This window comes from Pan paniscus, chromosome 5 (genome assembly GCF_029289425.2).
Source record: "Pan paniscus chromosome 5, NHGRI_mPanPan1-v2.0_pri, whole genome shotgun sequence".
Classification (NCBI taxonomy): domain Eukaryota; kingdom Metazoa; phylum Chordata; class Mammalia; order Primates; family Hominidae; genus Pan; species Pan paniscus.
The window spans coordinates 95,885,404-95,910,792 of record NC_073254.2 but is presented as its reverse complement, the minus strand read 5'-3'; the positions used below and the strand labels follow the sequence as shown (position 1 = coordinate 95,910,792).

Here is a 25,389-nt window from a genome sequence, read left to right as displayed (position 1 = left end):
AGGCTAAGGAATTGGAAATTCCTCCTTTTCCAAATGACAGCTATATTCAAAGTAAAGTAAAACTACAGAAACTTCTACATGCATAGCTTTTTAATAATACTTTTAGAAACTGATGTAAACGCTTTCAAACAAAATCTGTAACACACATTTTTACGCTCTTTCCATTCGTTTGAAATTCCTTCCTGTCCAAAACTAACTATAAAATGTAAACTGCTTGAATACAGTATATAACAATTATTAAGTGGAACAAAGCTATAAGACATAGGAAGAGAAAGATTCTAACTACATTAGTGAGAAAATGATGCTTCTTGGGTAATTAGTGGTAGGGCAGGAGGGGCATGCTGAACTAAGCTACAAATGGGAGTATTTTGATAGATGTAGCACGAGGTGAAAGTGGGCTGAAAGACAAATGGAAGGGGAAGAGTTCCAGCCATATCAAACCACACAGTCAAAGACTCAGAGGTTAGAAAGGGTCCGTGTGTTAAGGAAATGTGGAGTGGACCAGGTGAAATGTGAAAGTGCTTTGAAAATTTATACTGATGTAAACTAGTATTATTATTATACTATTTTTTTCAAATCCAGCACATCAGTTACTGACAGGATTATCAAACTGTTTTAAAAACAAGGTTTGCCCAACAGTTTATTTTAGAGATGGGGTGGGAAAGAAATGGAAGACTGAAAACTGGCTGCGCGGCTATAAGGAAAGGTTTCTTTACCATTAAAATGAAAGCAGAGCCTCTATTCTCTTGCTGCGCAGTGTTATCTGGCTGTGACACATGAAGCCAGCTCGCAACCAGTTAGAGGATGCTGTCAATGCACAGAATACAGCAGAACCAAGAGAATCACAGAAAAGCAGGGCAAACCCTGACAAACTTGCCTGGAGCCTTGCCTAACTATGGACTTCCGCAGGTGAATAAATGTCTTTACTGACTAGGCAATTAAGTTTCCCCCTTAACCAATTCACATGCTAACTATTTAAATAGGAAAACATCCTTCAAAATAAATAGAAGAGATTATAGAAAACTTCCAACAAAGATACCTTTGATGTCTTGGTGGAAAAAATAACTTCCAAGCAGTAATACAGAAGTAACCTTCTCTCAAATACCAGTTTCAAGTCATATAACAAGTAATGTCAATTAAAAAGCACAGAAAAAGTACTAAACACATTCACTACATCTTCCTATATTTTTCAAAGGTGGAGTTAAAAAACACATACCTATACAGTCCTGATTATCCACATAATGCACTTCATTAACACCTAAACCTTCTTTTTGATAGAGTTCTTGTTCCTAAAAATGAAATAATCATAATCATAGATACAGCAATACTGAGCAATAGTGAATTTTGCGCTGTTTCTGAACATAACATTTGCTAATTAGAATGCAAAGGTTTATACAAACTGGTATAGCCTTAAATGGTTTTCCAAAAACATAACAGATTTTGAACACTTGCAGACAGGCACTAAAGGTAAGGAAATAGCAATTAACTGCAAATGGGCTCTAATACCAACACAGTGATATAATATATATGATACATCACCTGGGGAAAATAAGTGTAATTTAGAAGAACAATATATGATCAAATTTGAGTCCTCAAATGTCTTGTGTCTTCTTAAAATTTTTAAAGGGATTTTATCATAGATGGATAAACTATGCAATGAACTTAAGTAAATATGTTTTAACATTGTTTCCTGAGTGTTTAAATATTTCCTCCCATGAGATACTAGAAAAGATTTCTGACATTCTAGAAGGCACTGTCCATTTAAACACAACTCAATTTGAAATTCACATTTATTTTAAAGTATATTAAAAAGGTGAACATAAATCAAAATACAGTCTCCTTTTTACAATATTTCTAGATAAAGTTTTTTGGTAGGTTGGTGTAGAAGGGAAGGATTAGCTTATGTTAAATTAGAGGCATGAAGGTAAAACTTCACATGGTAATAGAACTAATGTGACTGGATAAACGTTTTCAGAGAAATTATCTTACTGGTAAGTACTTGTTTTACCTGTTTGTTTATGCCAGAATTCATTTAACTACAGAATGTAAGTAAAATGTACAAAAGCTAGACTGTGCTGGGAAGCCCACAAAAACATAAACATAATTAAAATGTGGGAAAAGATAGAAAGGATGGAAATAGGAAATAAAATGATTGCACATTTCAGCCCAGATACAGTAGAAGCAGCTGACAGTCCAAAAGGTGGCATGACAAGGAAAGTACTGCCCAGAGGCACTCCAGGACAATGGATGCATCAAATCTCCTGACTTGATGGCTTTGCTGCCAGACAGGGAAAGGTGAGCCAGCAGCAGAGTAGGGAGAAGCAGAGAGACCTGAAGAAGGGGAGCTACAGTCGGGCATGATGGCTCACGCCTGTAATCCCAGCACTGTTAGAGGCTGAGGCGGGCAGATCACCTGAGGTCAGAAGTTCAAGACCAGCCTGGTCAACATGGTGAAACCCCATCTCTACTAAAAATATAAAAATTAGCCGGCCATGGTGGCGCGTGCCTGTAGTCCCAGCTACTCAGGAGGCTGAGGCAGGAGAATCGCTTGAACCTGGGAGGCAGAGGTTGCAGTGAGCCGAGATCGCGCCACTGCATTCCAGCCTGAGCAAGACTTCGTCTCAAAAAAAAAAAAAAAAAAAAAAAAAAAGAGTGGGAGATGCCAAAGGCAGGGATGCGGGTAGAAGGTTGTTTGGTGTGGTAGAAGTAGAGACAACAGGCCAGGCGCGGTGGCTCACGCCTGTAAGCCCAGAACTTTGGGAAGACAAGGCAGGCAGATTACTTGAGGCCAAGAGTTTGAGACTAGCCTAGCCAAAATTGTGAAACCCTGTCTCTACTAAAAATACAAAAATTTGTTGGGCATGGTAGCCCGCGCCTGTTGTCCCAGCTACTGGGGAGGCTGAGGCAGGAGAATCGCTTGAACCGGGGAAACGGAGGCTGCAGTGAGCCGAGATCACACCACTGCACTCCAGCCTGAGCAACAGAACGAGACTCTATCTCAAAAAAAAAAAAAGAAGTAGAGACAACAAAATCATAAAAAGAAACAGAGCTTCAAGTCCATTAAAAGTCACTACTAAAAACAGATGTTCACTTCTGAGGAAGCCCCTATTAAGGGTTTTTATCGGGTCCCTAAACTTCAGCTGAACCATTAACACTTCTGACGTGCCTGAGCCCCGGGGCCTCTGCTGGGCTTCCCAGATTCCCTGAGCCACCTTTCGTTATACACCATCCATCCACACCAATCAGGGTAACTGCAGCATATCTCTTCCTTAAAATTTAAAATAGCTTTATGCAGATCTTAAATTAAACTTATAATGGCAATTACCTCCTTCAGAATCCTTTCATTAAAAAATTGTTGAAGTTTTTCATTGCAATAGTTGATGCAAAATTGTTCAAAACTGTTATGCTCAAAGTACTCTGAAAATATAAAACCAAGAGTCATTATGAGATCAACTTCATATAAATTTATCATAGAATAAAATGTAATTGTAATAATGGCCTAATTTAAAATTAGGTTAAATTTATATATTATATATATTTGTTCTATACTTCCCAAATGTTCTCATTTCAAGACAAAACTTTATAGGCATTAAAAGTATTAAAAATACCCTGCTTCAGTTGACAAATAAGGTGTTTCTCAAATGAGATAAATGTGGTATACTAAAAGATATAAAATGTAAGCCACGTGTTAACTATTTATTTATTTATTTTTGAGATAGGATCCCTGTCACACAGGCTGGAGTGCAGTGGTACAATCTTGGCTCACTGCAACCTCCGCCCCCGGGTTCAAATGATTCTCATGCCTGAGCCTCCCAAGTAGCTGGAATTACAAACATGTGCCACCACACCCAGCTAATTTTTGTATTTTTAGTAGAGACAGGGTTTCACCATGTTACCCAGGCTGGTCTCGAACTCCTGACCTCAAGTGATCTGCTGGCCTCAGCCTCCCAAAATGTTGGGATTACAGGCATGAGCCACCGCACCCAGCCAACAATTTTTTAAAGCACAGGTATTAAAGCAATCTAAATTAAGCACAAAAATTACTTAAAATACAAGTGCTTTAGAAGATTTTTTTCTGCATAATCTGTAAAATTACTTATCAAAAATGCTGTGGATACCAATTCATTTCTAAAATCAAGAGATTATATTGCATGATGTCTAAGATACACTCGGCTTTACAATTTTATAATCCTTTGTATGTGTTATGCTAAAACTGTTGTAGAAAAGGAAAAAAATTAATAATAATAATAATTAATAATTATCTACCTTTGAACAAAAGGTAGAGAATTATAAAGTTTAAAATACGTATTACATCAAAAGCAAAACTCCATCCCTCCCCAAATGTAAACACTCATACATTTCTTTGGCAAAAACCACAAAGAAGACACTACTCCTTCACAGTCAGAAAGAATGCCCACATTGATAAAGCCCAATACAAAACCCATTAGATTTACATTTCAAGATTTTTATATTTTTGTCACTCAGAGCAAAGCAGCATTCACATACTGGTGACCCATTTCATTTCTGGTTGAACAGCTCTACAGTTGTTTAACTACTTATCTTGATATCTTATTCATTTGATGGAAAATATAGCTACTTGCTGACAGCAACAGCAATGAATTTCTAAACATAGTAATGAGGTTGGCCTGTAAGTTAGGTCAACCTATCCCCAGCTCTACAAATTAGTAAATGGTTTTAGTGACTCTATTTATCTTTTTTTTGTTATTTAATCAGTGAATGTATTATCTTTATTAGTAGCACACAAGGATTTACCTTTATTCAGTTGTATTCCTTTTAGAGTATAGAGATATCCTTAACTTTAGCAGTTTCAATCAATGTTTTAATTTTAGCATTAGTATCATCAAAACTAATCCCCACGAGTCTTTCCTCTTCTCTTTAAAGTATCAGCTCCCTATCTAGGTCATATTATGAAATGTGAGTGTGGACATACATCAAGTAAATTACACATACATCAAGTAAAATGAGTTACAAAGGAGAAAAGATTTAAGAACAAATTCTAATGTGTGAAAAAATATGAAACAAATATATACTCACAAAAGAAACTCTACTTACCAAAACCAGCAATATCTAGGACTCCAATAAAATAGGATGATGTTTCAAAAGGAAAACACTGATTTACTCTGTTTACCACATGATCAAAAAGATGGCTATACACTGTCTTTGCCAGGGCATCACGAGCATTGTTTGCTTGCTCCACTTTCAGAGGTACCCTATAAAAGAAAACTATGCTAGTAAAAATTCTTTATAATAGTACACTGTGAAAATGCCACAGAGTGCACCTAAACATACCCACAGAGAAGAACAAAATAAAGAGTTACCAAAGGTCATGTGAGAATAGGCACAGATAAATGGGGCTAAGTAGAAAACTGCTACAAGAAAACTAATGGAATTACCTAAAATTAGATCAAAAGTCTATTATTGGGGTAAAAAAAATTAGGCTTAAAAAATCATTTTGACCTTAATTTACATCCTGAATACATACAAAATTATTCAAAGGAATAACCTCCCTTTTGGTTTTCCTTAAATGCAAAGGAAACAGTGTTTAATTCAGGATAACTTTAAAGTTTGGTAACTTCTTTACACTGTTTAGGATAAAATGTTTACATCTTAAAATTTGAACTGTCCCATTCTACTATTTAATATAACTGACTATATGGTATAATAGTATTAAATGTTGCAGGTACAGACACAGAGCCATTGTCCTCAAGAAAATGATAGTCTGATGAAGAGAGACTGGCACAGAAGAGAATTTCCAAACACCATGCTAAATACTATCATAAAGATAAGCATGGGGTACCAAGAGAGCACCAAAAAAAAAAAAAAAGAAAGTCAAATTTGGAAGTAGAATTATAAGTCATTCAGATCAGCCTGACACTTGATACTTAAGCCTCTCTAAACAGTGATTTCTCACTTATATTTTCTGCAATGGAACCCTTTCTTGAAGTTTCATGTGGACACGCTATATATAGAATACATAAAAGAGCTGCTTTGGATTCTGGAATGGCATTGATTGAAAAAAGGAAACAACAACAAAAAACTGCTTTGGAACAAGGAGAAAATGGGAAAATGGAGGAAGCAATGCCTGAGAACCACCCACCTGCACATTTATGGGCATTCTCTTGGGCCGCAGAGATATCTCTAAGGAACCAAGTAACTGTAGGCTGTAGGGTGGTACTCTACAAACTTCTTCCAGAGTTTTTCTTTATAACAAGAACAATTTTGAATTTGCTTAGCAAAGAATCAGGCTAAGCATACCTTGCTAAAATTTTCAAAAGAATAAGAGATAACCAATTTTCTGAGAGGCTAAAAGCTTTTTCAAAAAATTCTTTGTTTAAATTTGTTGCAACTTTTTCAGAAATATGTCACTAGAGCTCACTGCCTATCTTATTAGTAAGAGATAAAGGGTCTTCTTCCCTCCACAAATGAAGATCCTGCAGTGCCTCAGAATGACAAGGCTGAATGTCAATTTTATTCTACAGTACCAAAACCAAAAATATATAAAATATAGGACATGGAGACAAAAGTATAAAAACATCCAGGTACAATCTAGAAGTTCTTGGTTACTGATTTTTAAAATCTTGGTTAAGCCCTTATTTCTCGTCATTTGTAATTTCTCCCAAATAAAGAATCCTAAACATAAGGAAAGTGTCATTTGCTAAGTATTTTGCTGAAGTGAGATCTGCTTAATAGAAGTTTTAGTACACATTACTGGCATAAAAAATTACTTTTAAAGTAAAATGATCTGTTGCCTAAACCTGTCATATATTGATTTATACCATCAGCTCATATTTTCATAGTTGTAGAAAAGTAAACCTCTCTCTTACCTTATGAATTCCAAATATCAGCAAGGAACAACTTTAAGAGCTATGTTAAACTCCATTTATTTATATGGTGGATTACTACACTGAGATGTAGAGAATTTTGATCTACCAAGCTCAGGTTTTAAACATAATGTAACTTGTGTTTTTCCTTGACAAACTGCAAGGCAAAATTTTTGCAGCGCAATTACTTAAGGAACTTACTTTATAACTGTTCCTTTGGTGCCCCCTGCTGTTGTTAGCATGACTCTTGTGGTCAAACTTACTCGAAGATCATCTTGGTCCAAACCCAGTAATTCAGCACAATATTCCAAAGACTGAGCAGATTTATTCTTCAGATTACAACCACCTAATAGAAATATATTTTCATTGAAATTAATAAGTATTATATAAACCAGATTTGCAAGACCCATTTCTTAGAATTATACTTCACTTACAAAAAACTATATAATAGGCAAGGCTTATTTGTAACTTTTAAATCCACCTCACTTTTTCACTATCCTTGTCAAACACCCGTACTGCTAAGATCAACAGAAGATCCTCCCTTGGGGAAGTCCATGGTATAATCCTTTAAGCACATCACTACTAAACTGCCACTGTTTCATTTTTTTTTGACCCTATAAGCAAACTACACTGATGATAGATTATAATCCTTTTCAATATATTAACTCTTTAGAGAAATACAGTATCTCATCATTAAAATTCATATGACTTCAAGAAATTTCAAGGAGTAATTTTAGTGCAAACGCTGTAAGGCACCTAAATAGATCAATTTGGATGTACATATCTGTCTATGGATGTGTTTATGCATATACGTAATAAGCATGTACTCATATTGCTTGGGGTTGAAGGGAGTGAAGAGACATTTACTATTACCTGTACAGGCTGAGTATCCCTTAACTGAAATGCTTGGGACCAAAAGTGTTTCAGATTTTAGATTTTTTCCAATTTTGGATTAACTGCATATACATGATGAGCTGAATTCGAAACACAAAATTCATTTATGTTTCATATACACACTAATATACATGTATACCCCTGTCCAGTTCCTCCAACAGCTTGACTTTCTGTGCTAGAGATCAGTACAAATGCTTCCTCTTTTCCTTATTTACTGTTACCCTTAGGGGTATCTGCAAGCCTTTTTGACATTTTCAATATCTTTACACTGCAGAGCAGAGAATAGCAAAAAAAAAAAGCAATGCAGTTAGGTCTTGACCCATGTGGGCATTTTGAGAAATCTGCCATTGGCACATCCAGCCTGCACGTGTGCCATTTTATTTTTTGTGTGCTTGCACAGGGGCATGTGAGGAAAAGATATATTGCAGCAGAAGGTGGCCAGGCAGGTCATTTTTGCCTTAGTACATCATATCTACAGATTTCTATTTATAAGGGCTGTTTAAAAAGTACTATAAAGAAAGAAAGTGCTTTAGTCTCAGGGCTGATCAGGCTCTACAACTACTAGCTATGTGACCTTGAATAAGTTACTTATTCTCTTTGTGCACAGTTTCTTCGTCCATAAAACTGGGATAATTACTTTACCTACCTTATATGGTTGTTATTTAGATTAATGAGGTTATGTATGTGAAATGCTTGGAATAGTGTCTGGTACAGAGAAAGTACTAACGATTAACTATTCTTTATATTTATTTGCATTATAATAAAAAATAACATTTTACAAATATTTTCAGATTAATATTAATAAACGATATATTCTAAGACTACCTGATTAAAAACTACAAAGAATGTGTGAAAATCATGACAATTTTATGACAAATTCATAAACTACTTAACATACCAATCTTAGAATATATATGAGAAAAAAATGTGAAAAATGAGACCTTACAATAATAAGATGTTGTTGGGACAATTCACTGAGGAAAGAACAGCTTCTTCAATAAAGGTACTGGAACAACTGGATGTCCACATGCAAAAGAATGAAGCTGGACCCCTTCCTCAACCATAAACAAAAATTAACTCAAAATGGAATCAAAGACTTAAATATAAGAGCTAAAGCTATTAAACTGTTAGAAAAAAACTAGGTATAAACCTTCATGATCACAAAGTAAATCTTCATGTCTTTGATATAATACCAAAATCACAAGCAATAAAAGAAAAAACAGATAAATTAGGCTTCACTGAAATAAAAATTTGAGTTTCAAAGAACACTATCAAATGAGTAAAAAGATAACATACAGAATGGGAGAAAAGATTTGCAAATTATATATCTGATAAAGGACTTGTACTTAGAATATATTTTCAAAACTCTTACAACTTGGTAATAAAAAGACAACCCAATTAATAAATGGGCAAAGAATCTCAACAGGCACTTCTCCAAAAAAGATATACAAATGGTCAGTAAGCACACAGAAAGATGCTCAGCATCTTGAGCCATCAGGAAAATGCAAATAAAAACCACAAAAAGATAACACGTCACACCCTGTATGATTGCTATAAGCATACACATAGTACTGGTGAGGATATGGAGAAACTGAAACCCTCATACGCTTCTGATGGGAATAGCTTTGTAAAGTGGAAAAGCTGCTTTGAAAAAGTCTGACAGTTCCTCAAAAGGTCAGAGTTTACCATGATGTGATTCAGCAATTCCACTCCAAGGTATTTACTCAAGGGAAATGAAAACACATCCAAACACAAATTTGTACACAAACGTTCTCAGCAGCATTATTCATAATAGCCAAAAATGGAAACAACCCAAATGTCTAGAAACTGACAAATGGATAAACAATGTAGTATATCCATACAATGAAATATTATTCAGCAATAAAAATAAAATGAAGTACTGCTAAATGCTATAACATGGATTAACCTTGAAAACATTATGCTAAGTGAAAGAAGCCAATCACAAAAGACCACATATTGTATGATTCCATTTATATGAAATGTCCAGAATAAATTTATAGACAGGAAGTAGATTAGTGGTCACCTAGGGTTGAGAGAAGTGGGCAATGAGGAGTGACTGCTAATGGGTACAGGGTTTCTTTGTGGGGTGATGAAAATGTTCTAAATCTATGGTGATGGTTGCACAACTCTGAAAATACTAAAAACCACTGATATATACACTTCAATTGAGTGAACTGTATGGTATATTAACTAGATCTCAATAAAGCTCCTACCAAAAAAAAAGAAAAAAGAGAGATACTTTGAGAATATTTTGAATGTTTCATTCTATGAAAATGTGCTTATTACTCGTGTAGGTTCTATACATATACATATTGCCTGAAATTATACAGCTCTCAAAAAATTGACCATCAAATAATTCATTTAAATATTTCTTGTTTTTTACTATATTGCAAAGTTTCTTACATACCTCCAAAAATTATGTAAGGCTAAGATAAAAAAAACAGGATTTTTAATAAGTCTTAAAAGGCAAAATACTATCATGTAAAGTTTTCATATCACTTCTTTCCAAAAAAGAAGTTCTTCAAACATTTTTAAAGTTTCTTATAATAACATTTTATCTGTTATGTGGAATTTTAAAAACACAGGCAGTCCCAATGCAGTTTTCTGCATTTTCATCATGCAAAAACTTCTTTATGACAGTTAAGAGTCCTGTAAGTGCTTATTGGAGAATAATCTTTCCAGTAGAATAATTATAAAAATACCAAATTTTTTTGGAGACAGGGTCTCACTCTCCCAAGCTGGAGCGCAGTGGTGCGATCATGGCTCACTGCAGCCTCGACCGCCAGGGCTCAATCATTCCACCTCAGCCTTCCAAGTAGCTGGGACTACAGGCATGCACCACCATGCCCAGCTAATTTATTTTGTGTGTGTGTGTGCGTTTGTGTGTGTGTTTTGGGGGTTTTTTTGTTTTTTTATGGGGTCTCACTATGTCGCCCAGGCTGGTCTTGAATTCCTGAGCTCAAGTAACCCTCCCGCCTCAGCCTCCCAAAATGCTGGGATAACACGCAAGAACCACCATATCCTGCCAAAACCAACATTTTTTCAAATTGCTAAGACATGCCAAATTAAGCGCCCTAGGGAAAAAAGAAATCACTTCTAATTAGAAAGAAACCATTTGGATCTATAGGAAGAGTCATAGGAAGGATGAAGACAAACATAATAAAATCTTAGCTTTTAAAATAATTAATTGAATCACATATTAATCTTATTGATTCCCTGTCTCTTTCCAATCTTCCCTGATTTCTGTTCACTTTCCCCTCAATAGAAGGAAGTTAGAGAAGAAAAATAAGAGATAATGCAAATAGCATTACCTTTTGGGCATTTCATACTCTTCAAATAACTTGATCATGCAACACTTATAATACTCTATACAACTGCATCTTCTACCACAGGGTAATAATAAGAGGTGTGAAGATGCTATTTATCACTTCTAACAACATTTCTAAAGTGTGTATTAATTATTGTAAAGATTTTTTTTGTGTTAGAATCTCCCACATATGCTCCTTTGGTATAACAATGCTAGAGAGCAAATGAAATGTATGCTAACATTCATTACGTTTTCAAAACAAATTTTCCAATCCTTCAAAAAAAAACAAAAAATTTTAATGCACATTAAGAACATATCTAATTTTGCTTGAATTTTTTTTTCATTTTAAATTGGGAGCAATCTGTATTTTAATTGTACTTACTCATTTAAAGCACTTATAATGATTACTATGTGCCAGACACAAGTACTCAAATCATTTACAAATATTTAACTCGCGTATTCCTCTTTACAACATGAGGTAGGTACTATTACCTTCAGTTTACAGTGAGGAAACTAAGACATGAAAAGGCTAAGTTCCCTGCCTAAGGTCATACAGACAGTATGTGGTAAAGCATCTGGATCGGGAGCACGTGCTCCCATCCACTATGTTATGTTGCATCTCACATTATTGATTTCACAGCATTACAGAACATTAGATCTGAAAATCATTAAGACATCTGTTTTAGTCTGTTCATTCATAGATGACAAATTTCAGTGGCCTGGGAGAAAGAAGGGACAATTATCACAAGCCTCTGTGTTAGTCAGACATGAGCAGAACCAGCTCTCACAACTACAACTTCATCAATAACCACATGCATCATTTCAACACAGGTTCCACTTCTGTAAAATGGAGATAATATCCCCTACCTCATTATATTTATGATATACAGATTACAATTATGATGTTTATGATGAAATGCAGAATAAGAAGTGTCTTGCATATAACACTTTTTTTAATCTTCTTTTTTTTCCTGTCTTCTTGTGCTCTTTCCCTGTATGCACACTATTGCTAGTGAGAGGAGGTGCCTGCTGGGCTTCCTGGGTCGAGTAGGGGCTCAGGAAGCTGTGAAACTCACTCATTTCCTGTATCAGGACTTACTTTGGTCCTGGATGAATAATATTAAAGATATGTGCTTAAAATATTCCTAACACCAGGATTTGTGCATGTGTTTTCTTCCCCAAGAAAGCTATAACAGCAAAAATTTTGCCATAAGCTTCCCTATGTCCTCTCTCCCTCTCTCCCTTCCCCCTCCCCTGAAACTAAAAGAAATGTTAAATGCCCATTTTTCTGTGACCAGTGGGCCTTATCTATGCTCCTAATTCCAACTCCTTGTAAACATACTTTGTAAAGTCCCGTAAATTCCCGTCTCCTTTGCCATGCCGCTGCAAGGTCATAAAGTAAATAAAACCTAAGTTGCAATTCCGGTTTTCCTCAAAATCTAAAACACATCACAAAATAATTTACTGCCTTTGTTTCTCGCTCTGGTAACATCTTCCCCCTGCACGTATTTCCTGCCTTGAAGAGTTTAAAAGGAAACTGTATAATCTAACTCTGGCTACCCACTCGGGACCCCTTCCACACTGTGAAAGCTTTGTACTGTCACTCTGCTCAATAAAGTCTATGGCTTTTTTTTCTCTTGGTCCCTGTCTCCATCACTCACTGCAGGCAGCCACCACACCAATTCTTTGGCATGGCTAAGGCAAGAACCTTTAGCATTACACTAGGTACTGGCTGTACTTTAAAAGTCCTTCTCATGGTTTATTTAATCTTGCAAGTGAGGAAACCAAAGCTCAGAGAGCCTCTGGGATCTAACACCAAAGCCCATTATTGACTACTACATTAAATGGTGCTGTAGGTTTTCCTTAACTCATCCTTGGTATAAGATCGTACAATAATGTCTTAATATAGGGGTTGACAATCTTTTTCTCTAAAGGGCCAGATAGTAAATATTTTAGGCTTTGCAGGACATATAGCCTCTGTTGCAACTACTCAACTCTGACACTAGCACAAAAGCTGGTATAGACCACACCTAAATGAGTGGATGTGGCATTGTTCCAATAAAATTTTACTTACAAAAACAGGCAGTGGGCCAAATTTGGGCTGTGGTTCATAGTTTGCCATTCCCTGTATTCGTAGATCAAATTTAGAATTATGCAAAGTCCTACTGTTTATGTACAGACTGAAACACTGGAGTTGAAAAGTTGCTTTTGCCATGTATTTCAATACTCTTTTCAATCTACATAAGATTAAAATTTTCATTTATTTTCATTTCTCATTAATAAAGTACATGGGCTTTTATATATTAAATTGCCCTAATTAATTCACCCAATGATCCTGAAAATTTTCAAAAATGCCTTAATAGATGATAGAGAATTAATCTTCTCACCTATTGGAAAAGTGTAATATAACTGGAAAATTTAACTAAAAATTACCCTAAATTTATCAGGATAAAATAGTCAGTTATTTATCCTTCAAAAATGAGAGGTTTATTCCTAAGCAATATCACTGATTTGTTCAAAACTGAGCTCAGAATGACTGATAATGAAACATTCTTCATTTGGGAGATTCAACATGTAACTCAGTATATTTTAGATATTTCTTAAAGTTTTTAAGCAAACTGCATATAAAGAGACAATTTTCATATGACAAATAAATAACAGAAATTCTATTTAATTTTTTTCCTCTTAAAAAAATAAAAAGCAAACCTGAAGTGCTGCCAGCTTCCTCAAAATCAATATTTCCAAGGTGCAGGACGCCAGCTACTACCCGGAAGAGATCAAGCTTTTCTTCATCATCCAAACCAATTTTTTTCATAGCCGTGCACATTCTAATAAAATCACCATGGTCATCTAGCAGAGGATCTTTCATAGAACCTGCCTTAAGGTACTACAAAACAAGAAGACACCAATTAACTGATCGTTACATTATTTAAGTACACTAAAACTACTACACCAGGTCAATTAATGCACTATATAACATGCAAAAATAAAATCTGTCAATGGGAAAATCTTTACTATTCTAACATTCAAAAACTAAATGACCATGAAAAGTATACACAGGATCTCTCTGTTCTATTTCACTATTTACTACATGTGAATCTACACTTATCAGTAAAAATTTCAATTAAAATAATGAAATTAGATGTTTTTCAATTAAATTACAATTTTCACTCTAAAGTCTTATAATCCTAGCATATTAGAAAAAGACAAAAATTGAGTGAAAAAGGAGGGAATATCAATACTTGAACCAACATTACAGTTTTTTTAAATGAGGTAATGATAAATATATTCATTTAATTATTCCACAATGTATACATGTATCAAACATTACATTGTATTCCAATGTACTGTATAAATATATATTATTCTTGTTAATTAAAAAAAGAAAAAGTAAGTTAAAAGGTGCAATAAAAAATTTAAATGTGACAATCAGTATGACTCCTTTAGGTTAACTGCCACCAACTGCACCAATATTAAGTTGTAGTAAATAGGGGTCAGGCTGATACAATTTTCATGCCTTAGAATTCTTTTTTAAACCTTTTTATATGCATATATATATATGGTAAAGTATATTAGTAAGCATTATACTTACTCTAATAATTTACACAATGACTTAAAACATTTCAGAAAAAATGAGAAGAAAATTTGTTTTCTCTCCTAAAAGAACTTGCATCTAATGTACTCATTTGTTAGACTCTATACCAACTCAGAAGAAAAAAAGAAGAAGAAAGTCAGGTCTGCAGAAACTAGAAGGAGAAACATAAAAGTTACTGGACACAAAAAGATTGTACTAGAAATTTTCCAGAACTTGAGAATATACAAGTTAAACATTAAGTAACAGGATCATGATTAACTGATCATTAAAGATGCCTCCTGGAGATAGATATTTTTTCCTCCCAGTAAACAAATGATTCCCAGCTCAAGCTATAATTGTCTTTCCACAAAATTATTTAAAATGTTCAATTATGAATGTGTAACATTTCTGGAAAATATCTAAGACAATAAAATTCAATTTTATTCTTAAAAGAAGCAAAGGAAACAATCACATGCAGCCAAAACTGTTCAGCAGAAAACACACATCATGCAGAATTTTTAGTCTTGCAGTCAAAGAATTGCTTCATTTAAAAACTGTTCCTAATCAAAAGTTAATGAACATATTTGCTGTATGGCAGACTAAAAATACTGCATTTTTCTAAAAATTACACACAACCTAAAGACATTCAGATGGAATTGGGCAAAGGGTTTAATTAGTCAAAATGATCACCTCATCCTCCTGATAAAGAAGACATAAAAAGTAATTTAAACATATTAATCCATTATTTAACTGTACATATAAACGCACACTCACTCAATGTGAATAAGATTTCTGAAAGAGTATACTGACTCTAGAATAAGAGGGCAATTTTCTTCTTTGGAGAGTACATGCTACTGTTTGGAGAGTAAACTCGTTTTCTTTCCTCTCTACTCCATTTTTTTCCATGGCAAATGATCAAATTTATATCTTTTCCCCCCTTCAGAACTGCTGAAATGTCCCACTAGGAAAGCTCTCCATTATCTTAGTGAAAGGAATATAGCTACTATATTTTGATATCTCAGAAAAACATAGTCTTATCAAGACAAAGAAAGATACCATAATAAATATTAATGTTGCTTCTTAAAGTACCAACCATGGCTATAGCAAAGTTTATAGTTTGTAATTCAGATTCTGTATCTATAATGATATATAAAATGCCAAATTAAACAAAAATTAACTGTAGGGTTGTCTGCTTAGAATTTTAAATAATGGAATATTTTATTTGCTTTCTATCCTTTTATATAAATATGCTAAAAATATAAATCATCTCATTCATTTTAAGAAGAGTAAAAAATATTGGGCTTACAAATGTAGAAGCATTAAAAACTGACTATTATAAAAACGTGTTCGATTACTCAATTTAAATATTTAATAAAATTAATAAAAGTAACATTAACCAGTATCTATCATTAATCCTTACTTTAGTATTTCATAACTTAAGCCCCTTGAGTACGTGTAACTTAATATCACTTATTAAACACTGCATATTAAAATTTATAAGGGTTGTAAATTTTTACATTAAGGACTTAATGTTTTAAAAATAATACTTAATGGTATAATTATATCTAATTATTCTTAGAAATATAATTTACTGAAACCAATATATAAATTTTTCATAATATATTACATAAATATGATGTTTTAAACAGAACTACAATAATATATAAGCTTTTTTTTTTTTTGAGACAGAGTCTCATTCTGTCGCCCAGGCTGGAGTACAGTGGTGCAATCTCCACTTACAACAGCCTCTATCTCCTGGGTTCAAGCGATTCTCCTGCCTCAGCCTCCCAAGTAGTTGGGATTACAGGCACACACCACGACACCTGGCTAATTTTTGTAATTTTTTGGTAGAAACAGGGTCTCATCATGTTGGCCGAGCTGGTCTCAAACTCCTGAACTCAAATGATCCACCTGCCTCGGCCTCCCAAAGTGCTGGGATTACAAGCGTGACCCACTCCACCTGACCAGCTTTTTTTTGTTTGTTTTTAATTCTGTTGCCCAAGCTGGAGTACAATGGCATGATCGTGGCTCACTGCAGCCTCCACCTCCAGGGTTCAAGCAATCCTCCCACTTTAGCCTCCCAAGTAGCTAGAACTACAGGCATACACGACCTCACCCAGCGAATTTTTTTTATTTTTTGTAAAGATGGGGTTTCACTATGTTGCCCAGGCTGGTCTCAAACTCCTGGCTTCAAACGATCCTCCCACCTTGGCCTCCCAAAGTGCTGGGATTACAGGTGTGAGCCACCACGCCTAGCCTATAAGCATTTCTTCCCAAGAACGCTTAATCTATTTACTGTCTACATCAAACCTCACATCAGCCTTGAAATAGACAATAAATTGTAAAAGACATATACTTAAGCTCAAGTGGGTAATATAAGAGCAAGTTTCAAAAATGCTAGAAGAGAATGATTCTTAGGCAATTTAATACCTTCATGCTTGAAAACAGAATGAGAGGAGAGCAATGCAGTGATGCCCAACCAGAAGAACCAGAACCTGTCACTTCACTAGATAACAACAAGAGGTATAAAGTATTACACTGTGACAGAGACTTAGATGAATATTTAGTTTTTTAAAGTATAAGCCTAAAAGTTAGAACTCTTACTTGGGCTCTAAAATAAAAATTATAACACATCTTTCAGCATGAGTTTTTTTTTAAGTTAAAGATTTTATGAACAATGGTCTACTATACCTCAGGACTTTTGCGGTTCTGTAAAATCTGTTTGTCAGTTTCTTTGTTAGCAAAGTATCTAGTGCAGCCTCGGTTTAAATACTATGACAAAACAAATTAAATATAATTAACATACATGATCCACAGGGAAATAATACAGGAGAAAACACAACTTACCAAATAGTGCCAACCATGAAGAATTTCTAAACACAACTTGAGTACTGTATAATCTCATCATTCAAATCAATACTTCTATATTTTATAAGCATTTTCTTCCTACTAATAAAACCAGGAATATTAAAAATCCTAATCTCTGAGCGTAGATTAAATAAAATGATTAAAAATCAATGACATAAAAGTTTTCTACTTTTAAAGGGCAACAATTTTATATCTTTTCAGTATCAAAAATCTAAACATAGTGCATAAAATCATGAAAATCACCTTCCTACTAAATATGTAGAATCTCAAGTAAGAACCGATAGTATGGTTTAATTTTTCAAGTAATATTTTAAATTCTGAGAAGTTAAGAAATTCTATCCTTGATTTTCTTAATTTTTGATTTTTAGAGTCAGTTTTTTAAAACATGCTTTTCACATTTATTGAAAGCTAACAATGACTGTACATAAATTACAGTACTTGCTTTATGCTTTATGGATCAAATAATTTAAAGTTTTCTTATTTCAGTGATTTACTTCACTTACCAAAGGCTTTCAAAAGCTAAATGCTTCCAAAATATAGAACAAGAGGAGTAGTTCAAAAAAAGAAAATCTACTGGTATCAACAAGAATCTACTGCTCCCATTTATTAGTCTCACAATTGAAGGCTTGCTTCATTTAAAAACTGTTTCTAATAAAAAGTGAATGAACATATTTGCTATACGGTAGACTAAAAGTACTGCATTTTTCTGAAAATTACACACAGCCTAAAGACATTTAGATGGAATTGGGCAAATCTGATCAGAAAGGATGTACACAGAGAACAGGATGGACAAGTTTTTTTAAACATCTCAGCTTCTCTTAAATCAGGTTGCTATGATTTTATTGTACCATGGCATGAATTCCCAAATTAAATACACCACATCATACACATACCAAAAAAAATTTTATAAAAATTTGAATGATTTGGGGATAAATTAATATTTTAGACAATCGATGCATCTATCTTTCCTTCTCCATTATAATTAAATGCTAAAATACAGTAAAAACAAGACAACTATATACATGGGTTTTTTTTTCTTCCACCCTAGAATCTTTGGGAAAAAAATAAAAGAGAAGGGAGCAGGGACAATGTTGGTAAGCATTTTCAATGGACTGTTTCAAATAAGAGCTCTTTTACTTAGCAGAATAATAGTTTAAACATATAGAGCCAAAATAAATATGTTCTTTGCTACCAAGCACTTTGTCTCCTCACTCCAATTGTTTTGTCAAATACTTTGCTTCTGGACAGTGGGGCCTAATATTACAACCTTGGATAGAAACGTGTCCTTTTAGTTTTTCTGTAACTAGAACACTATCCCGGCCATCTATTCTTATTCTATCCAAGCCTTCTTTACATTCAAGGATCTATCCATGATTACAGCAATTGGCTCCAGAAACATGTGCAGAAATATTTGAAATGTCTAAATGCAAACATTTTTAAACCTTTTACTTTTTAAAGTATATGTGTGGTTAATAAAAATGTTTACAGACAGGTATACATCCACAATTCTTTACATACTAATTTTGATAGAGTAGTGACCAAAAAAATTCAACAATTTTGCAAGTGTTCAACCTACTGCAGGTTTCCCCTTTGTTTTTAAAACCTGATCTCTCAATTATAACCAGAGGGCTAAACTACAGAAAAACCTGATGAAATCACTAACACACTTTCAAGTGACTTTAAGGCAGAATTATTTGGGGGAAGTGGATATAGTAGTGGGTGTGTTGTGCCTGCATATGAGAGGAATATTCAAGATGGCAGATGTATGCAACGCTGTTCCCCTACTCTTCCTCTTACCATCACAAGGACTCTCCTGTAAGAAAGGAAATCAGGCCTCCTGGTTCACACTGCAGAAACAGGAAATCCTCTGACCAGATATATTTCAATAGCTGCCCTTTCAGGATGCCTGCCATTGTACCAGGAAAGGCTGTACATTCTGAAACCCAAAAATACCATACTCCCAAGCCTCCAAGCAGGAAGAAATGCTAGATTAAGGCCAGAATAGTCACATCACTTTATTGTCAGCTAAGTATTGACAAAACCGTATCATCATTATTATATTTCATGTAATTCCTAGTAATTTATTCCTTTTTTAAAAACCATAGTAAAAAAGAAATGCTTCCTTTACTTTCATGAAAATGTGGGCAACTAGCTTCAAATTCCAATTAATTTGGAGAGCTCTAGAAAAGACTGGACATTTTAGAAGTATATATAGAGATACATTTATAAAGTGTTTTAAGACAACAGACTTTTAAAATTTGCAAACACACATTAAAAGAAATTGGTTGAAGTAAAAGAAAAGCTGTCTGCAAACACACACACACACACACACACAACCACAGAGCAGTAATTATGTGTGTTATGATTCTCAAATGGAGGCTTTCTGACCAAAAAAGACTATCAGAATCAGCTGGGGAACTCTATACAGACGACATTCCTTACTCACATTGCATTCCTTTGTATAAACTACATTCCCATACTCCATACAAGGACACTGTTTTCTAACCTGAGAATCTGAAAATTGTGTTAACCAAACCATCCCCAGTCACCGCTCCTAGAAACTCTACTCGCTAGTAATGCTCGGGTGTGTGTGTGTGTGTGTGTGTGTGTGTGTGTGTGTGTGTGTGTGTGTGTGTGTGTGTGTGTGTGTGTGTGTGTGTGTGTTTCCCACCACATCTAAGTTGATCAAGAGCAGGGACTGTTTATTATTTATCTTTTTAATCCTGGCCCAATGCCTGGCACCCAATGGGCAAGCAATAAATATTTGTTGTTGAAGTAAATTAAGAAATTCAATCATGTGTCCTTTATTAATATTAATTTAGTGTTCAAACATTTTTACAGATAAGTCAAAGGTAACTTTAAAGCTAGTATTACAGAGCTATTATCAATTTCTAATTGAGTTTAAATTGACGTAGGGTTTAACATCTATCCTTTTATCTATTCCATTATGTGCCTCCTCATACAGTGTTATATTATAAACTCAGCAGTACACCTTAATAGAGATCTTCTCAGTACAGTGGTCATTCTAACATGTTATACTTGATCCAATGTAAGTTACATACACACAAGTGATTTCAAAATTCACTAAAATAAGTATTAGGCTTGATGGCAATTATATTTTCAAAAATTATACAAAATTTTTTTTTCTTTGAGATAGGGTCTCGCTCTGTTACCCAGGCTGGAGTGCAGTGGCACAATCATGGCTCACTGCAGCCTCAACCTCCTGGGCTCAGGTGATCCTCCCACCTCAGCCTCCCGAGTAGCTGGAACTACAGGTGAGTGCCACCATGCTCAGCTAATTTTTTGTATTTTTTTTTTTTTTAGAGACAGGGTCTCGCTACATTGCCCAGGCTGCTCTCGAACTCCCAGGCTCAAGCAATCCATCCGCCTCAGCCTCCCAAAGTGTTGGGATTACAGGCATGAGCCACTGCACCTGGCTATATGAAATTTCTTTTCTTCTGACCTACCCGAAAATTATCTGGTGAACTCAAATGAAGTTTTTCTCTAATATCTTCAGAAGCACCAGCACACAACCTATAAAAGATATGATAATTTCTTTCCTCTTTGCCTTGAACACAGATCCTAGATTTCTCTAGGAGATAATGTGAAACAAATCCTCCAACAACTGAGCTCTAAAAAACAAAACACAGAGAAAATATATTTTTGCATTTAAAGTCTTAAAATATAATTAACCAATGTTAAATTATTTACCTTTTCTAATACACATTTGTCTATCAAAGAGGTTATAATATTCACCAAATAAAGGGGAAAAAAACAAATAACTAAACGTAAGCACAGAGTATTTATAATGGTCATCCTTCATTTTAAACATCCTCATTTAAGTCTCTACCCAAATCCTGCTAAGTTTTGAGCCTCCTAAGAATCACAATTGACCTTGCACTGTACCTCAACACAGGTGCTAGAATATCTTACATGACTAGCTATACAGAAATACTCAATGCTGAAGTCAAATTCAGCATCTGGGTTTTAGATTGTGAAAGGAGCTTTTAGATGGTCATAGTGGACACATATATTCCTGCAACCATCTAAAGTAACAATGAAACTTAAAGGTATTTACCATTAAGTGCAAATACAGCACCAACTGACCCTTGCATTTTCACAAACACTCCCCAAAAATATCATTCCAAAACTTACTCTCACTTACCTTTTCATTAAAATGTATTTCTACAAATTTCCCAAATCGACTGCTATTATTGTTGCGAACAGTCTTAGCATTTCCAAAGGCTTCTAGGAGTGGGTTAGCTATTGAGAAACAAAAAAATCCATCAAAAAATTAGCATGACGGAACATTACAAAATATGCATGGTATATCTCCATTTGTTAATATATATGTCTAGAAAAAAATGTTCTAAAAAATATTAACATGGGCGGGACACAGTGGCTCATGCCTGTAATCCCAGCACTTTGGGAGGCCGAGGCAGGTGGATCACGAGGTCAGGAGTTCGAGACCAGCCTGGCCAAGATGATGAAACCCCGTCTCTACTAAAAAATACAAAAATTAGCCAGGCGTGGAGGTGCATGCCTGTAATCCCAGTTATTTGGGAGACTGAGGCAGGAGAATTACTTGAACCCGGGAGGCAGAGGTTGCGACGAGCCGAGGTCGCACCATTACACTCCAGCCTGGGCGACAAGAGCAAGGCTCTGTCTCAAAAAAAAAAAAAAAAAAAAATTAACATGAAGGAATTCACATGTAATGCCAAATTCCACAAATATTTATTGACTACCCACTATGCTCAGGCACTATTCAAGTCCATGAGATAGGAAAATTTCTCAACTATATAACAAGAAAATATAAATGTTATAGGAAAGACTAAATTTTTAAGCCACTATGTTACAAAATTTATAACTAGACTTTAAAATTTTTTCCCTAAAAATTTTACTGTTTTATCTAGTATATCAGGCCCACAACAGTACTTAGATAGAACAGCAAACCTCTTGTGAGAAAATATAGGCAAGAGATGTATTATTTGACTTACTTTTCTAAAACATTTTACGTATTAATAGTCTCCATATTTAACATTTTTACATGTATATCCAGTGAAATTTAACAAATTAAGAGTTTACAGAATTACCTAAGGCTCTCAGAATAATAGGTTTTAAAATCCTAGTGAATAAATATAATATTTTCACTGTTATTTTATAATCACCTATACACATATCATGACTGGATAAGAGTTACTAGATTCTACTCTTATACTCATCTAAATCTCAATTACAAACATACCAAATTAGTGTTAATCTTAAACACATATTCTCCATCAACAAACTTAAAGTGCTTCATAATGTTCAGTGTTAAAATTTTTTTTATGAAGCATGTTCTTCCTATAATAAACATGAAGCTGGCCAGGCTTGGTGGCTCATGCCTGTAATCCCAGCACTCTGGGAGGCCGAGGCAGGCGGATCTCGAGAGCTGAAGATCGAGACCATCCTGGCTAACACGTTGAAACCCCGTCTCTACTAAAAATATAAAAAATTAGCCAGGCGTGGTGGCAGGTGCCTGTAGTCCCAGCTACATGGGAGGCTGAGGCAGGAGAATGGCGTGAACCCCGGAGGCAGAGCTTGCAGTGAGCCGAGATCGCACCACTGCACTCCAGCCTGGGAGACAGCGATACTCCGTCTCAAAAAAATAAATAAATAAAATAAAATAAATAAAAAAAAAACATGAAGTCATATATCCCTCATGTTTCAGATGGGATAAAAAAACTGAAGCCAACATGGTCAGCCAGGCGCAGTGGCTCACACCTGTAATCCCAGCACTTTGGGAGGCCGAGGTGGGCGGATCATGAGGTCAGGAGTTTGAGATCAGCCTGACCAACATGGTGAAACCCCGTCTCTACTAAAAATACAAAAATTAGCCAGGCATGGTGGTGGGCACCTGTAATCCCAGCTACTCAGGAGCCTGAGGCAGGAGAATCACTTGAACCCGGGAGATGGAGGTTGAGGTGAGCCGAGATCTTGCCACTGCACTCCAGCGTGGGTGAAAGAGTGAGACTCCAACTCAAAAAAAAAAAAAAACCATGGTCAACTCACTCTTCAAAGTCCACATAACTGGCTGTGTTAACAAAAAGAGGACTCAATTACAGGTCTCCCCAACTCCCTTACTGATAATCTACTAGTTTTTGCTGAAGAATTTAATACAAGTAAAATATCCCAAAATAGGATAAGAACCTCTCCAACAGAAAATCATATTAATGCTACTAATAATATACTCATTCCAAAACCAGCAACTAAACTTCTATTAAGGATGGGATCAAAAGACTCTATACCCGTCTAGTTACATTTACTATTCTCCATTAAGAGGCTATTGAGCTGGGTGCAGTGGTTCACACCTGTAATACCAACACTTTGGGAGGCTGAGGCAGGCGGATCACCTGAGGTCAGGAGTTCAAGACCAGCCTGGCCAACATGGTGAAACCCCGACTCTACTAAAAAAATACAAAAATCAGCCAGGCGTGGTGGCACACACCCCTATAATCCCAGCTACTCGGGAGGATGAAGCAGCACTATCACTTGAACTCGGGAGACAGAGGTTACAGTGAGCCAAGATCACACCACTGCACTCCAGACTCGGCGACAGAGTGAGACTCAGTCTCAAAAAAAAAAAAAAAAAAAAAAAAAGAAGCTATAGAAGCACTTGGAATAACACTTTCCAACTTGTCTCCACTATAACACACTACATACTGTACAGCACATTACTGGGGAAGAAACTGGGCGTATATCCAATTATTAAGTGAGTGTGCACCTCAAGTGAGCAAATCAGAATACTAATTAGTCTTTTACTGAGGTAGCCCATAATTTGTTCTTTTTTATTAATTTATTCAGTTTTTAAGAACGACTCCCTCGCTAAAGTAAGGCACTTTACTGTGAATAAAGCATTACTTACAAGATAAGTACATATCTGGGTATGTTACAACACCACATAAAAACTGTAAATGAAACTAGGAAATTCTTTATATTAAAAAAAAACTTTACTGATGCTCAACTTTAAAAATGTTTATTAGAGTTGTATTTAGATTGATCTACATGCAGATTTTACATCATTGTGAAAAATGCACACATCATTTGCTATGATCTAGCAAAATGCATGAACATACAAGGCCCCTAATAAGTTTTTGTTCAACCAACATTTTTCTTTAAGATGTCAAGAGCATGTGTATTGCACTCCTAGAGTCCCAGCTACTTACAAGGCTGAGGCAGGAGGATTGCTTGAGCCCAGGAGGTTGAGACCAGCCTGGGCAACATAGTGAGATGCTGTCTCTAATTTAAAAACAAAAAAGGCCAAGAGAGTGTTAAAATATGCATTTACTACGGCATGTAGTTAAAATGCCTAGATTTATATCCGAATTTCACAACTGATGAACTATATGAGCTTCAGCATATTTAAATATTATCATCTTTAAAGTAGAGATAAAATAGTTTCTAATTCATTCTGTGAAGATTTAAATTACATAACAGATTTTTAAACAAATGAGATAATGCCTAATACATCCCATATATGTTATTACCACCATTATTATTTAAAAATGCTTACTGAGTACATAGTGGGGGAAAGTAAGACAGGGAGAAGGAGAAAAAGTGTTCAGAGAAGCCTGTTTAAGACAGCTCAAAGAACTACAAGGAGCCCAACGTGATTAAAGCATAAGGAGTCAGAAGAAACATGACTCCAGGTGAGCTCAGAAGAGGCAGGAGCCAGACCACACAGAGCACTGTGGGTGATGTTATGAATTTGGGGCATGATGTTGAGAGCAATATGAAGCCATCAGATTATTTAAAGCAAAAGAAATTATTCCAGCTGGGCGCGGTGGCTCACCCCTATAATCCCAACATTCTGGGAGGCCAAGGCGGGTGGATCACTTGAGGTC

The 25,389-nt window shown here is 35.2% G+C and overlaps 1 protein-coding gene across 6 annotated transcripts in view; it reads right to left on the bottom strand.

Moving 5' to 3' along the window:
- Positions 1–25,389, bottom strand: part of MYO6 (myosin VI) — a 167,697-nt gene that overhangs the window by 54,447 nt on the left and 87,861 nt on the right. For all 6 annotated transcript variants that reach the window (XM_008975270.6, XM_055113900.2, XM_055113901.2 and 3 more), the window contains exons 8-15: positions 21,672–21,769; positions 20,974–21,138; positions 17,330–17,410; positions 13,771–13,951; positions 7,044–7,188; positions 5,074–5,231; positions 3,326–3,417; positions 1,217–1,289 (exon numbers count right to left, since the gene is read on the bottom strand). In XM_008975270.6, coding sequence (XP_008973518.2) covers positions 1,217–1,289; positions 3,326–3,417; positions 5,074–5,231; positions 7,044–7,188; positions 13,771–13,951; positions 17,330–17,410; positions 20,974–21,138; positions 21,672–21,769 — 993 coding nt within the window. The remainder of the gene's footprint in view (positions 1–1,216; positions 1,290–3,325; positions 3,418–5,073; positions 5,232–7,043; positions 7,189–13,770; positions 13,952–17,329; positions 17,411–20,973; positions 21,139–21,671; positions 21,770–25,389) is intronic.